Genomic DNA, 13163 nt, shown 5'->3' with positions numbered 1-13163 from the left:
GGGGGGTTATATTTCAAAGAAAAAAGTAGCAGATTTATGAGAAAAAAAAGTCATAAAAATAGGCTAGTGTTTTGTTTTTCAAGGAACTGCATCACCACAGAAGCTGCAGCATACTGTATACTATGTTTGCATGTTTGGGACTTAATCAAATTATACTTTTCAACCAGATTTAGCAATAAGGAAATAATCGTGGTTTTAACCCAGAATCGCCATATTATCATAAGTATCCAGACTTTGAAGAGATATTGCTGTGAATTGGGACTATACAGAAGAAAACACCGTACTAATTTGGATGAGGTGAGAGCTTTTCTGCACCAGGAACTACAATGCAATTGACAGATGAAGGATATCACTGGTTATGTATATGACACTTTGTTATCATCAATCTGTGACTTTTTCCCATAGATTTGCCACTTTGAATCACATAAATCTTTGATTTTTTTCCCCTGAAAATATTACCCTCTCTTCCAGGTCCATATATATATATATATATATATATATATATATATATAATTTTTTTCCCCATACTTGGCGAAAAGTGAAAAAAACAAAACATAACAGTGCTATATTCCTATATTGTTATGTTTGCTATATATGGATATGAAAATTCATTACAGCAAACATATGTATTCAGTCAAAACCCATCAAAAGCTGTTCTGTTTGACTTTGGCACAGTCTATGCCAAAAAGGGTGTCATTTACACAACTTTGGAGTATTCATTAATACCAAGCATGATATAATGTCTCAACAATCACATACTTATAAGGTTTCTGTCAGAAACTGTCCAAGACCAGCTTAATAAATAGCCTAGTCCCTATTGAATAAATAAACAAATGAAAGAGAGATATCTCTCTCGCTCTTAGAGCAATTTATACAAATTATTTTCAAGGCTACAGGATGTGAGATTGGGCACACTGAGATAATATTACATGATGTAATGTCATGATATTATGTGGGGGCATTATCAGGCTTAAAGAGTCAAGTAAGACAACTTCTAGGTTCTTCTGGAGACTGCAGCGGCTGCGAAGTGTCCTGAAAAGCTTAAGCGGCCAGAGCAGGGCAGCTGAGGCAGAACCTGGTATCAAAGAGTTTTACTTCAGCGCAGCAAAACAGGGCATATTGCCAAGACCTGCCCACAGCCAACACATGGATTCATCACTTTTCCCAAGGTTATCCAAGTCTAAAATTGGATTTGATTTTCCAGGTATTCAGCCCCTCTCCAGACTTGTTTTTTCTACAGTTTGTCATGTGAATTCATCCAATTTTGGATGCCAAGTTCAGTGTCCACGTCCATGCACTCTTCAGTGTTTCACATACGACAGCTGGTACTTCCATGAGTAAAATATCTTATATGGCTTTCCCACTGTAACATTCAGGCATATTAAGGTTCCGGCTTTTTCCAGAGGCTTCACTGAGAAGCTTCAACGTGTCAGACATAAAAAAAAACTACAGTTGAAAAACAACAACAGGCATTTGTAGTCACATACTAAGACCTACGAGTAGAAAACTCATAGTAGTTGATGTTTAAAGTCCAGTCTAGGAAATAGCAGTTGTAAAACATGTTTGGGATAAATAAAAAAAAGTTTGTAGTTCAATGAAATTAACTACAATGTCCATCCATCTGCTGTCCTGAGACACAACTCCCCAGGTTCTGGCTTTTTTCCCCGTCCGAGTCAGAAAGTGCTGCTGTGAACAGATCGCTGAAGATATCTGGAAAAACAAGAAAGGTTCAAGTCAGCTTTAACTTTAAATACAGTCTGGGATCTTTATATACATGATAAAAAAAACTAGGGTGATATGGACAAAGCTCTCAATCAAAGAAGTGTTTAAAAAGAAGGAGGCACATCCAGGACCGCAGGGCCAATAAAACAAAACACACCAAACAATGCAGCTTTAACAGGTTTGTAAAACAAGGAGACATAACAGTGAGGTGTTTAATATCTGCAAGAATATCAGCCATAGATTGCATAAAAACTAACAAAAAAATACTGGAAATCAGCTGCTACACTGAAAATAATAGATTTGTTTTTACCCTGTAATTATTATTTCAATCATCTATACAAATTCTACAAAGAAATATGAATTCAGTGTTTTTACTTTAAAATATCAGTTTTTCATGTAGTGCATTATTTAGTGATTGTTTGTTATTATGTGTCCTCAGTTTTGTACATAAATTTAATCATTCGTTCCAAGTAATATTCACTAAACCAGTTCATTGGCTTAATCAGTTGATATTTAAGTAAAATGTAATTGAGGAACATCAGTGAATCTGCAATTTACTTGTGTAATTTCATTTAAAAAGTGTTTCTATTAAATAAAAATTACTTAGAAACAGCCTGAGTAAAGATTACAAACACTTTCTGTGTGGAAAAACTTGCCCAGCTTTTTTTTTTAAGTAAATGTCACTCCCAAAAACTTTTTTTCAGTGTAGTGTTTGGAGTTCTGTCCTCCTAAAGTATGAAAAAACCTTCCAAAACAGAAAAAGAAATGAAAGGAAGAGAAAAGAAGGGCAGGTGAGGAGAAAGAAGCGATATTTGATAATTGATGAGATAAGGGGCAGACAGAGCTCCGAAACAAAGAGAGAGAGAGAGAGAGAGAGAGAGAGAGAGAGAGAGAGAGAGCTGTATGAGTAAATTTTGTGGCACCGTATCATGAACTCATCAACACATTTATGTGATGTTCAGTCCATGCTCAAGTTTCATGTAAGGTTCAGATTATTACAAAATAAAAGAATAATAAAATTCTAAAAAATAAAAGCTCTCAGTTGTTTTGAGTTGTAAAGTGAGAGAAGCTACTGGTATAAAGAGAGATTTTCTGATTATTATTTGTGTAAATGCCTTATCTATCAATATAAATCACCTCACACAAGTACAAAACAAAGATTTGAATGTATTAAATAAATTCACAATTTCGATGATTTTTTAAAATCTTCCTTAAAGTAAACAACTTTTGAACCAGCATTTGGGAATCTCAGTGTATCTCAATTCTACGCTTCTTCTCGCATCACACAGATGTTTTCACATGTCCGCTGACGACTTAATTTCCACAAAATTTCCATTTTCAAAGTAAAAGCATGCAGTCTTGCTATGAGCCCTTCTCCTGTGAACTTTAAAAAAATGAATTTATTTGAGTTTAAAATGTGGTGGAGTAGAAGTATAAAGTTACATAACATGGAAATAGTCAAGTAAAGTACCTCAAAATTGTACTGAAAATTCCCTTAAGTTGCATATTAACTTTGATCCAACAAAAAAGCTTAAGAAAAAAAGAAGCACTATGAATTCTTAAAGTTTTCCTGAAGTGAGGATGAAAGACTAGTGTGAGTAAGTGAGAAAACCCACAGAAGCAGACGGAAGGTTTCATGGACTGAAATATGTATGAGCTGATGAAAAATGAGCATATTCAAAGCAAGTATTGCTTTTATCTAATAGCATATAAGCCACTTCCAAATGCAGGGAGCTTGCATGAAACACTCATTCAGCATTGGATTCAAGAGGCTGCTTCTCCATAAAGGCAGTATAGTCTTTGTTTATGGTAAAAAAGGAGAACTGGTGGTGAAACAGAGATTTATTATTCATCTTAAGCCATTTTGCTTTCAGCCTCCCTTTTGATTTGATAATAGAATATTAGTCACACGGTTTGTTGTTGTATCTCCCACTGCTTCATCAGTCATCCCATAAACATCACTCAGTGTTTCAGTTCTTCATCAGAGCATTGATAGAAATTTTAATTCAAAACAAGCCACACTGAGCTTTTAATCCTAGAACAGGGAGGAGTGGCTGTTTCACTCGTTTCTTTTCTTTTCTCAGGCTAAGCGAATTAATGTGGATCAAACCCAAGATAGACTTTAACAGGTAAGCCATGATATGGATAATAATTACTAATGATAGTAGCGGAAGTGGAAGAAGGCTCTTATTATGTAAAACTGTATCTATATGTAAAAAAGTTGGGATGTAAATAAAACAGAATGTGATGATTTGTTAATACATTTAGACATATATTCAATTGGAAACTATACCAAGACAATATATTTAATGTTTAAATGTATCAACATTTGGTAAATATACGCTCCTCCGGTTACAAGCCCAATTCTCGAATCTCTAGGCCAACGAATGAATGGTTTATTTCAGAAAACATGTTAATATTAAAGTTGTGAATCCCCAGAGGCCACACAATATAATTTTATCCCGATACTTGAGTCACGATACGATATTATTGCGGTTTTAAGCATTTTGCGATATGGTGTGTATTGCGATACAAAGTATTCAGTCAAACCAAACTGATATCAAACATGTATGGACGACAACAACTGCAGCATTTTAACAAACTTTCAAAAACAACAAGCTTCACTGCTCAGAATTTTTTTGAATGAAACATAAAATATATTTTGACAAATTCCGGACACTCACCAGTGTCCGCCCTCCACTTCCTCCACAAACTGGACCAGGTCGCCTGTCTTCAGAGAGAGGTCTCGCGCTTCACAAGAATCATAAGTTAGCTGCACCCGTAAATGGCGTCCCTGCAGAAACACATAAAGAAGTCATAATGTGCAATTAGCCACACTGAAAAAAGTTATTTTGACCCTTAGTCAATGTTACATAAATTATTTAAGCATATTTTAATAGAAATTATGTGTTTTTTAACTCCACTTATAAAATACATGTAATTTCAACATATATTGTCAGAATTATGACAATCTTATTTTATTTAATTAAATGTAGCTCGAAAAAATTAAGTTAATCCAAATTTCAATTTTTTTTTATCAGTTTCGACTGTTCATTCAACCCATATGATTGTGGTTGACAGAATCTGAGCAGTGTGTTTCTGCTTTCTTGTGTTGTATTGTTTGTATCATATATATCATACCTATATATATATATATATATATATAATTATACATTTTTCTCTTTCTCTTTCGCCTCCCTTTATATTACTATATATTTTATTTTATTGTTTTTATTTCTCTTCTCTTTATTTATGTACCTATTTATCCTCACCTATTAAATAATCTTTTTTTATTTATATTTATTATCATTATTATTTATTTTTTACATTTTCATTATTTTAATGTACTGAATTGGGCCTTGTGGCACCATGGCAGGCAATGCAGAGGCATCAATATTAAATAAAGGGGTATTTGGTAACCGTCTAAAACATCCTTGTAGTTTCTTGAAACTAAGCAGGCCCTGTAACGCTCTAAGTGATAAACTTTACTCCATTTTCTAGCCAAGAATGTGGTGCAATCTTGAGTGCTACCTACATTTTTATTGTTGCCCTCCTCTTCTGAAGAGTTGGAGGATTCCTCTGCACTGGAGGGGATCGTCTCGAAGTCATCCGCGTCCATGGAAGGGAGACACCGCTGTGTCCAGCCTGAGAGGAATCAATACACATCATTAACCAATTACACGTTCATTGTCAGCAGCAGGGTTACGAGAAAAATCTTTAGGTGTAGACACACGTTTTACTCAGCGGTTGATTATATGGCAGCAGATCTAGAGCCTTTCTGTTCACAGTCAAACCACTGACCCCTCTGTCCAAAGACACACAAATGACTGTGTTTCTCAAAAGGACAGTGACAAACTGCATCACACCTCCACAGCCCAGGAAGTTGTTTTATATCAAGAAATAAAACAGATAGGCCGAAAAATGTGGACCTCTTCACTTTGATACACCTAAACACTTCAAGCAAACACTCGGAATCAAACAGGCACTGAAACAACTGACATCGTTTGAACCTAAGCTGCATGTTTTTGGACTGTTAGAGAAAACTGGAAGACCCGGAGAGAACCCACGCTGAAACAGGGAGAACATGCAACTCCACACTGAGGAGCTACAAGCTGGATTTGAACCCGTGTCCCCCTTGTTGTGACAGAGCTAACCCAAGTGGCAACCTCAGGGTCTGAGCAGTGAGGCAAACCTGGAAGTGCCTTAAGCTGCATTTAATCGTAATAATTCCAGCAGGGGTCGCTGACGGTGGCTGCAGAAACATTTTGGTCCATTGATTTCATTACAAAATAAGAAAACTTGTCACTTGATTTATTACATCAGAATTTTTTTTAGGCCAACACTATGGTTTCAATCACTACTAAAACATCTTCTTCAAGATAATTTGATGTTAATAGTGTAAAAAAGGCCCCATTTAGAAGAAAATAGAGGTAATGAATCATATGATTTGGGGCGTGGCTACCTTTGATTGACAGGTTACTTATAAGGTGAGCCGTCATCAGGAGAGAAGAAAAACAATGTGTATCCACGGCACTTTTTAATTTTAAAAAAAGGACATTTACTTGTTTGGTCTCATAACTTTGAACCTTTCACTGTATTTTCACTTAAATAAAAACGTTGTGTTCATTAAAAATGTCTTTTTCAGCGTTTGGTTCGACTAACAGACACTCCAAGGAGTCGGTTTTAACATACATTTTGTTTACGGTTTTTGCCAACCAAAATTAACATCCCAATGAATAATGCAACAGTTAATGCTAACATGAATTAGCAGCGACTTCTCTTAGTCAGGTTGCCGGTGAAGAGATCCGTATTGTCAGATCCCTCTCAATCCTCCACAGTCCCAATATGGTCTGCTTCCTGTTTCCCGAAAAAAAAATGGCGACGAGTGTAACGCTGAACTCGATGCCTCAAACAGGCAGTCCACAAACCAATGGATGACGTCACGGTGACTACATCCATTATTTATACAGTCTACGTGCTAACCACTACACCACTGTGTAGCCTCTCAGCAACTGATCAAACCTAAAATCACATAAATGACGGTAGGAGACGAGTCCTTCTCTGCAGTTACCTGGTTGCGAGGTGGATCTAGGGACAGTTGAGTTGCCGCCAGCAGCAGTAACAGTGCTGCTGGTCATGCTCTGACGCTTCCTGACCGCAGCCATAGCCCCACGCAAAGTATCTAGAGGGAAGCCAAATACTTTATACCATTCTTTTCATCATTATTGCACTGAACATGATCAGTTACAAGCAACATTTAAAAAGTGACGGTCCTGTTATAGAAAGTAAAGTCTATCAAGCAAAGAGACGCAGTGCAACTCTGGTCATGCAGTCGGCCTGAACACCAACAGATCCCTCACCACACCAAAACTTTATATCACAAATCACAATGCAAGTCACAACACACAAAGTCACAAATGGAGGTACACTACTACACATCCTCTACACATCAAAACATAAATAAAATAAATCACACGAATAAGTTGTGCCCAAACAAACCAAACAAAATGCTAAAAGGCCCAACATGCTCAGAGCCTGTACACTACACAAATATATTTTTGCATGCTCATGTACCTTCGTAACCAAATGGAGTGGGATCACTCTTTATCTCATGTCTCTTGCTCTTTATGCTAGCAGAGAGGGTACCTGCATGGCCAGTGGAAATAGCATTAAACCAGAAGCTTGATTAGATACGAACATTTTTAAAAGAATGCCGACATCACATTTTAATGCCACTTAATCTGTAACGTTGAACTTCCATCTGTTAAAGCAAAGACATAGTAGTCCTTTCCATAAATGTTTGTTAATTTCTCATGGGATAATTGCCAGTGTTCTCAGGTTTTTTTTTCCTGTGATGTTTATTTAAGTGGTGGAAGAAGTTTTTCAGATCACTTACTTAAGTAAAAGTACTAATACCACACTTTGAAATGACTCCACTAGAAGTAGAAGTTAGCTATATACTATGTACAAAGCTATATACTTTGCACACAGTCAATTGAAAAGGTTTTGGATTTAGGACTTTGTCAGACCATAGGAATATCAATAGTTCCCCTTCAAATATCTTACTTTGTGAATGTTATTACCAAAGCAGAGATTAGGAAAGTGCATCCCTCATAGGCCACCTATGGTAAATCGGCATGACACAAACATGTATGACATTATGGCATACATACAGTAGATATAGCAAAACATAGAAGCATTTCAGCGGTTTAGAAATTACCTTTTTTGCGCTGTGTGGCGAAGGAGGAGGAGGAGGAAGAGGAGGTGAGAGAGGAGGCGAGAGAGAAGCGACGGGTTACCACCGCCTCCTTAGCAGCAGGCTCTATAGCCGGAGAGGGGTCAGGAAAGAAGGAAGAGGAGACGAGGAGAGAGCAGGAGGGAGACACAGAAAGAGTGAAACAGAGTTTTAAGGGAGGGAAAGGTAGAAGAAATGAAGAAGCAGGAGTATGGACAGAGAGATTGGGTGTTATATAGATCACGAAGAAAAGAAAAAACAAGGCAAAAGAACATAGCAAGAGCATAACAAAGAATTAAAGGGATTATTATTATATTTATATTATTATTATTATAGCAGCAGCAGTAGCAGCATCAAAAATTGCAAACTTAAGAGAAAAACCCTCAAGTTCGACTTACTATTTTTTACCATAGCTTTTAAACTCATGGTCTTCCTCATCCATGACAAGCATTCCCATGATAGCTTAGCATGAAACTCTGATCATGTGATAACAGGTGGTTTTATATGGGATGAAGATTGTATCATGAATCCAATGAAAACTCCATTGAAGAAGATCATGTGATGTGATCTATAAGTTAAAGCTAAAGAAAATAGTTAAATACTTGAATTGATTTTTTTGTTTTTGGTCGTAGTCTGCTACTTATTTAGTGTTTTAGAGGAGGACTGTGGATAGATATTTGATTCAATATTAAAGCAATTCGATGTTTCCGATGTGCACCATTGGTGCAAGGCAATTCTTGATTATCCTGCACAAGAAATTTCTGTACCAATTCGCTATACTTTAGTGCATAAAAATGATTAAAAGTTTAAACAGGTCATGAGACTTTATTGGGCCAAATGGGCACGTTGATCGCTGGCTATCAGAGTTTATAACGGGTGTATAGTGGACGGAGTGCTCAGAGCTGGAGTGGATGCATTACAGTTAGAGTGAAGAGAGGCTGTAAAGTTTTCAGAAAATGTTCACACACCCAGCAGGAGACCTGACCCTAACCCAGCTGTTGGCCAGGGGAGAAGTCTAACCTAACCTTGCCAGTGCCTGGTGATGGTCCTTTCCTGCAAGTTATGAAAGGAATAATATTCCCAGGTGTTTTCACCCAAACCTAACTCTAATCCTAACCCTGTTCTTTTTAACTAACTTTCAGGAAGTGGTTTGAATGCCTAACCCTAGGAAAGTGTTTTTGTTGTCCTAAATCAAGACATTTTAAGGCATTAACAATGTGTTAGAAGCAGTGACTGGGGCACTGGATTGTGGTCAAAATCAAAAATGTCACATTGCAAAAAACAGTGCTTATCACAAGGCAGATTCTTAGGACATCACACGAATCATGATGCAAAGGTTTTGTTTTGTCATAAAAAACAATTTATGACGATACGTTGCTTCATGAGGTTGGTGCATGGGTCAACTGCCAGCCACACTTATGTCTCATTAGGGACATGTCTGGCTTGAAGGACCTGGAATCAAGGATTGTCCTCCTCCAAAAATGTTAATATGCCTCCAAATGTCACAAGGGCTTGAATATTAGAGGCTGACATTTAGCGCCGTGCTGCGCTGCAGAATTTAGCCACCATTGTCCCCACCGCCAGGACATGGAGACTCTCTTTTCTATCTTTTTGTCTGTCTCCTGCTGTCTTCCTGTCTTCAAACGCTGTCTTTTCAACAGCAAAGAATACTGACGCAAACAAGATAAAAGCAGAGAATAGGGAGAAGTGGGAGAAGTGGCCTTTATTATGCTGACACACTGGGGTGCTGCGATGCACAGAGAGACAATAAGATACACACCAGCACAAAAATGTATATTAGATTTGAGGACGAAAAAGAAGAGGACAACAGCAGTTATTTGACTGGAGAGTGGAGAATTAACTAGAATGGACAGAGTCAAGGCGGATGGTGCAATTGCGACAATGGTGACGATGATAACAGCAACAGATGAAGACAACAAAGACAACGAAGGGCGATGGTATTGTCAAAGATGCCAGTGATGATGATGATGATGATAAAGGTAGCGTAAGTGAGCACACCAAGTGTTGCATCGTGCTGTTACCTGCTTGAAGAGACCTCCTGTTGGAAAGTCCCTGCAAGGTGAAGCGTTTCCTAGCATTAGCAGCCGAGTGGCCTGTTTGGCTGGCTGAAGCATCAGCTAAGTGGGAAAGCAAGAGGGAGCAGGGCTTAGTACAGCAGGGAGGGAAGAAGGAAGAAAGCCTCTAGTGTGGTTTGAATGCTTTAGTAGTTGGTATGTTTTTTAGTTTCATTTCACAAAATATGGCAAACTTATCAATGCATCAGTGATGAATTAAAGCAGTTATAAGTAACTTTTTGTGTAAACTTTGGCGGGAACCTGTGGACAAAAGCATGTTTCCATGAGCACCAGACTGCTGTTTGAAAACCTTTTATTTTACTGCAGCAGGGTCAACAGTATGCACTGCTCAGGCCTTCCCTCCAGCGGGCCCGGCAAAACGGTGGAGCAGGAGGAGCAGCAGGGAGAAGCCGCTGCTGCTGCCCACAGAGCTCTCTTCGATGCCTCTTCAGTAATGTTCCACATTTGGTTGCAGGATTGTTTCTGCTTTGCTGCTTGTTGCAGAGAATGGTTCTAATTGCTGGAATTTTAAATTGTTCATGTCAACTCTGCATGCTTCATCGGGTGTAGTCGGCCGGCATAGGTCAATATATGATAAAAATTGTTTATTTTGTGAAAAAAACACCAAATTTAGCAGATTTAATGATAGATAGACTGGGATATTGGGCCATCACAAACTCATACCGAGTGAAGAGTGGCAGCCACACTTCCAAATCCCATTGGACACAAATACAATAACGAGCATTGTCTCCATCCTAGTAGCTCTGAGAACCAAAAAGACACTCACTTGCAGTTCTTTGGACTCATATACATTAATTGGTACTTTAATTATATTATAATCATAGTAAATAATGCTGTGAATCAGTCAAAACAGTTCACGTAGTATTGTAGCACTAAAAGTTTTAGTTTCTTTTTGACTAGTGTTGTAGTACTACAACGGTAGCACTGCTTACCATTCCTTGGTCTGATACATTCAGATTACCCTCGAGACGGCATATGCCTTAAAAATATATAAGGTAGATCACTTCTGACATACCAACTCATGGGCCGACTGACAGAGAAAGAGGGATGAAGGAAGGGAAAGTTAAAGATAGGGAACGAAGAAAGGTATAGGAGACAAGGTGGTTCGCTAGATCTGGTCATGTCGCCTTGACTAACCACACCTAAGGTCAACACAACCCTTGAACCCATGAAGGGCCCAGGGTTACAAAAGGGGGGGCATGGCAAGGCTAAATTGAAATAATTTCATTGTTCTCCAATGCTGCACTGTAAAAAATAATCTGTTTAATTTACGGAAAAATACCGGCAGCTGTGGTTGCCAGAACTTCACTGTAAAAATCACAGTGAGTGGGTTTTCAGTTCTAAATTTAAATGTAAATATCAGCAAAAACTGTCATTTAGACTGAATAATCCTGTTATTTTTTAGGGTTATTGTGTCATTCATTCACACATTATGGTATTTCTCCATAAATTTTGCACGAAAATGTTATATTTTTACAGCAAAACTGTGTGTTTCTTCCAGTTTATGACAGTAAAAGTAAAAGTTTTGTGCTATCCTTTGATTTACGGTAATTAAAAGTGTCTAATACGGTGATATACAATTTTTCATGATGTATTTTCATTCTGATGTATTTGACAGTGTTTGTTATTTCTTTGTTATTTTTTACAGTGTGGTAAAAGTTAAATCAGATCATGACTCGAAATATTACAAATACAAAAAACAAGGATGAAAAAATATGACAAGACCATGGGGCTGGAAAGTATTTTTTGATAGATAAGGGGGCTCAGTAGAAAAACTTTGGGAACCACTGGTGTAGAGGTCGGCTATCCTGCAGCCCTGCATGCTTTTTGTTCTGACAATGTGTGCTAGAGTTTGTAAGTGGCTTTCAGATTGAATATTTCCCATTTGTACATGTGCAGAATTACAGCATCCAGGCTTGGATGAGATTGTGTGTGTTTGTGTTGGTGTGAGTGAGAATGTGCTGTTTCACCTTAATATCTTTCTATACTATGTTGCCACAGTAAACTCAACAATGGATGCAAAATGCAAAACCCAATGGGTTCTCACTTTCCCATCTGTTAGACTCACTCCAACAGGTAATGGGAGATGTTTACCATTATAGAAATAGTTTATTTTGGTTAGAGTCGGTTTCTCACCTCTCTTTTGCCTCATATTGGGGCTGGGGTTGGATCTCCTGAAGCCAGACTCTGGACTTGATGAATCCGACTGTCTCAGCGCCATCTTACGCACATTCCTGGAGTAAATGGAGGGGAAAAGGTGAAATCAGTTTATTTGATAAAATGGCTTTTTAATTCTTATTTCAGATTGTGTGTATAGAAGATACATCGTGTAATTTTTGTAGTTTGTGATGAAACTGGTTGCTCACCTCATGGAGGCCCCGAAGATGTTATGCTGGCTGGCTTCTGCAAAAAAACAAGAGCGACACTTATTTTACTGTTCATCAAACGATAACATTGATTCTTCTCTGCCTTTCACAATGATCTTTAAGACTGTAAGAAGTTACTTTTGTGAGAGACCTGCTAATTTCAATAACTAATAATAACTTTAGTCGAGGTAAAGGGGATATCACGGTAATGATTAAAAAAACCGTATTGACATTAGATGTGAACTGTGGTATCCCAAATTATCAACTGCTTCCGAGAGAGAGATTCATCATTATTCACCAAACAACGAGAGGTTTCTGAACAGGAAAACATAAGCAAGTGTATAACGCAGTTATTTTCTAGTGTCTGTAATAGGGCGCCACAGGAATGAGTTCTTAAACCAGGAGGTAAGTTAACATTTTAGCGCCATGGGATCTCTCCTCTCAAACTCAATGAGGATTTTGAATGGGTTTTTGGATAGATGCCTGAAATAAGGTCCGTGGTAAACACAAGCTTAAGAGATGCTCTTGTTTTGAGTATTTTCTAACATAAAACACTTTAGTAAATGCTTCCACTTGTGAATTTTGGAGTTTTTTTTACATGTCCTTAACAAGGTGGTTGCTAACAAGTGGCTAATTGAGACTGCAGTGGTTGTCGGGGATATTAAACATCATCACGCCGGACACAAGGTGTTTTTCAGTGCTCTTGCAAACTCTTGTAGATTGTTAATTATGCTAATAAACAAC

The 13163-nt window shown here is 37.7% G+C and overlaps 1 protein-coding gene across 1 annotated transcript in view; it reads right to left on the bottom strand.

Moving 5' to 3' along the window:
• Positions 1–518: 518 nt before the first annotated feature.
• The window catches only part of mcf2l2 (MCF.2 cell line derived transforming sequence-like 2), an 80919-nt gene continuing 68274 nt past the window's right edge, over positions 519–13163 (bottom strand). Inside the window, exons 26-34 of the mRNA XM_059340746.1 lie at positions 12420–12456; positions 12190–12287; positions 10000–10095; positions 7943–8044; positions 7297–7368; positions 6794–6904; positions 5258–5367; positions 4407–4516; positions 519–1710 (exon numbers count right to left, since the gene is read on the bottom strand). Coding sequence (XP_059196729.1) covers position 1710; positions 4407–4516; positions 5258–5367; positions 6794–6904; positions 7297–7368; positions 7943–8044; positions 10000–10095; positions 12190–12287; positions 12420–12456 — 737 coding nt within the window. The 3' untranslated portion in view covers positions 519–1709. The remainder of the gene's footprint in view (positions 1711–4406; positions 4517–5257; positions 5368–6793; positions 6905–7296; positions 7369–7942; positions 8045–9999; positions 10096–12189; positions 12288–12419; positions 12457–13163) is intronic.

The sequence above is a fragment of the Centropristis striata genome, chromosome 9 (genome assembly GCF_030273125.1).
Source record: "Centropristis striata isolate RG_2023a ecotype Rhode Island chromosome 9, C.striata_1.0, whole genome shotgun sequence".
Classification (NCBI taxonomy): domain Eukaryota; kingdom Metazoa; phylum Chordata; class Actinopteri; order Perciformes; family Serranidae; genus Centropristis; species Centropristis striata.
This window is presented reverse-complemented; position numbering and strand designations above follow the sequence as displayed.